The following is a 1,016-nucleotide window of genomic DNA, read 5'->3' as shown; positions in this document are numbered from 1 at the left end:
TGGGGGGGGGGGAGATGTACAAGCGAGCAGCCCCAAACTAGTAACTCAAGGCAGGGAGAACCTCATCTGACTGGTCACCACGCCACGGCCCCGCAGCCTCCCTTCCCTCCACCCAGCTGGCTCCCGGGGTCCCTGCGTGTGGCTCGGTGTCCCCAGCGTGCCGTGCCGTACCGCTGTGGCTCCGCATGTGGATCTCCAGGGAGCTGGCGCTGGGGCAGCTCTTCTTGCACTGGGGGAAGGGGCAGATGCGCTCGTTGGGGTAGGTCTCCTTGGGCTTCTCCTCCAGGGCGGGCGAGCCGGCGCTCTGCCGGCTGGCACAGTAGTACATCAGGTGGGCTTGCAGGTTGCGCTCGCTCCGGTACCAGATCCCGCAGTCCTTGCACGGGAAGACGTCCTCTGTGGAGGGGAAGGGACAAGGATGGGACAAACCAGGGTCAGGTTTGGGTCCTTCACTCCCAGAAGGATCTTAAGTGGCTGGAGTGTGGCCAGAGAAGGGCAACAAAGCTGCTGGGGAAGGGTCTAGAGGCCAAGTGTGGGAAGGAGCAGCTGAGGGAGCTGGGGATGCTGAGCCTGGAGCAAAGGAGGCTCAGGGGAGACCTGGCTCTGACACCTCCTGACAGGAGGCTGGAGCGAGGTGGGGATCAAGCTCTTCTCCAAGTGATAGGACAAGAGGTACCAGCCTCGAGTTGCCCCAGGGGAGGTTTCAGTTGTCCCTGAGGAACAATTTCTTGCCCTGGAGGGTTGCCCAGGGCTGTGGCAGGCTGCCCAGGGCAGTGGTGGAGTCCCCACCCCTGGAGGGGTTTCCAAGCCGTCATGGAGATGTGGTGCTGAGGGACACGGGTCAGTGGTGCCCTGGCAGTGCTGGGGGAACACCTGGACTCCGTGATCTCCAAGGTCTCTGCCACCCAAACGATTCTATGACTCTACACACCACGTGCACGACATTCTGCATCCCTGGCACGCTCCCGGCCCCACACCCACCCTCCCCATGCCCTCCGTGCCAGGGGCACTCACTG

At 63.3% G+C, this 1,016-nt stretch overlaps 1 protein-coding gene across 1 annotated transcript in view; it reads right to left on the bottom strand.

Annotated features, from left to right (window-relative positions):
* LOC103778595 (zinc finger protein ZFPM1-like) overlaps nucleotides 1–396 on the bottom strand; it is a gene marked incomplete at both ends in the record, with an annotated part of 867 nt that extends 471 nt beyond the window's left edge. Inside the window, one exon of the mRNA XM_008946188.1 lies at nucleotides 172–396. Coding sequence (XP_008944436.1) covers nucleotides 172–396 — 225 coding nt within the window. The remainder of the gene's footprint in view (nucleotides 1–171) is intronic.
* Between the last annotated feature and the right edge of the window lie 620 nt (nucleotides 397–1,016).

Source organism: Merops nubicus, unplaced genomic scaffold (genome assembly GCF_000691845.1).
Source record: "Merops nubicus isolate BGI_N331 unplaced genomic scaffold, ASM69184v1 scaffold38068, whole genome shotgun sequence".
NCBI classification, from domain to species: domain Eukaryota; kingdom Metazoa; phylum Chordata; class Aves; order Coraciiformes; family Meropidae; genus Merops; species Merops nubicus.
Note: the sequence above shows the minus strand (reverse complement) of the source record. Positions and strands in the feature narration are given on the sequence as shown.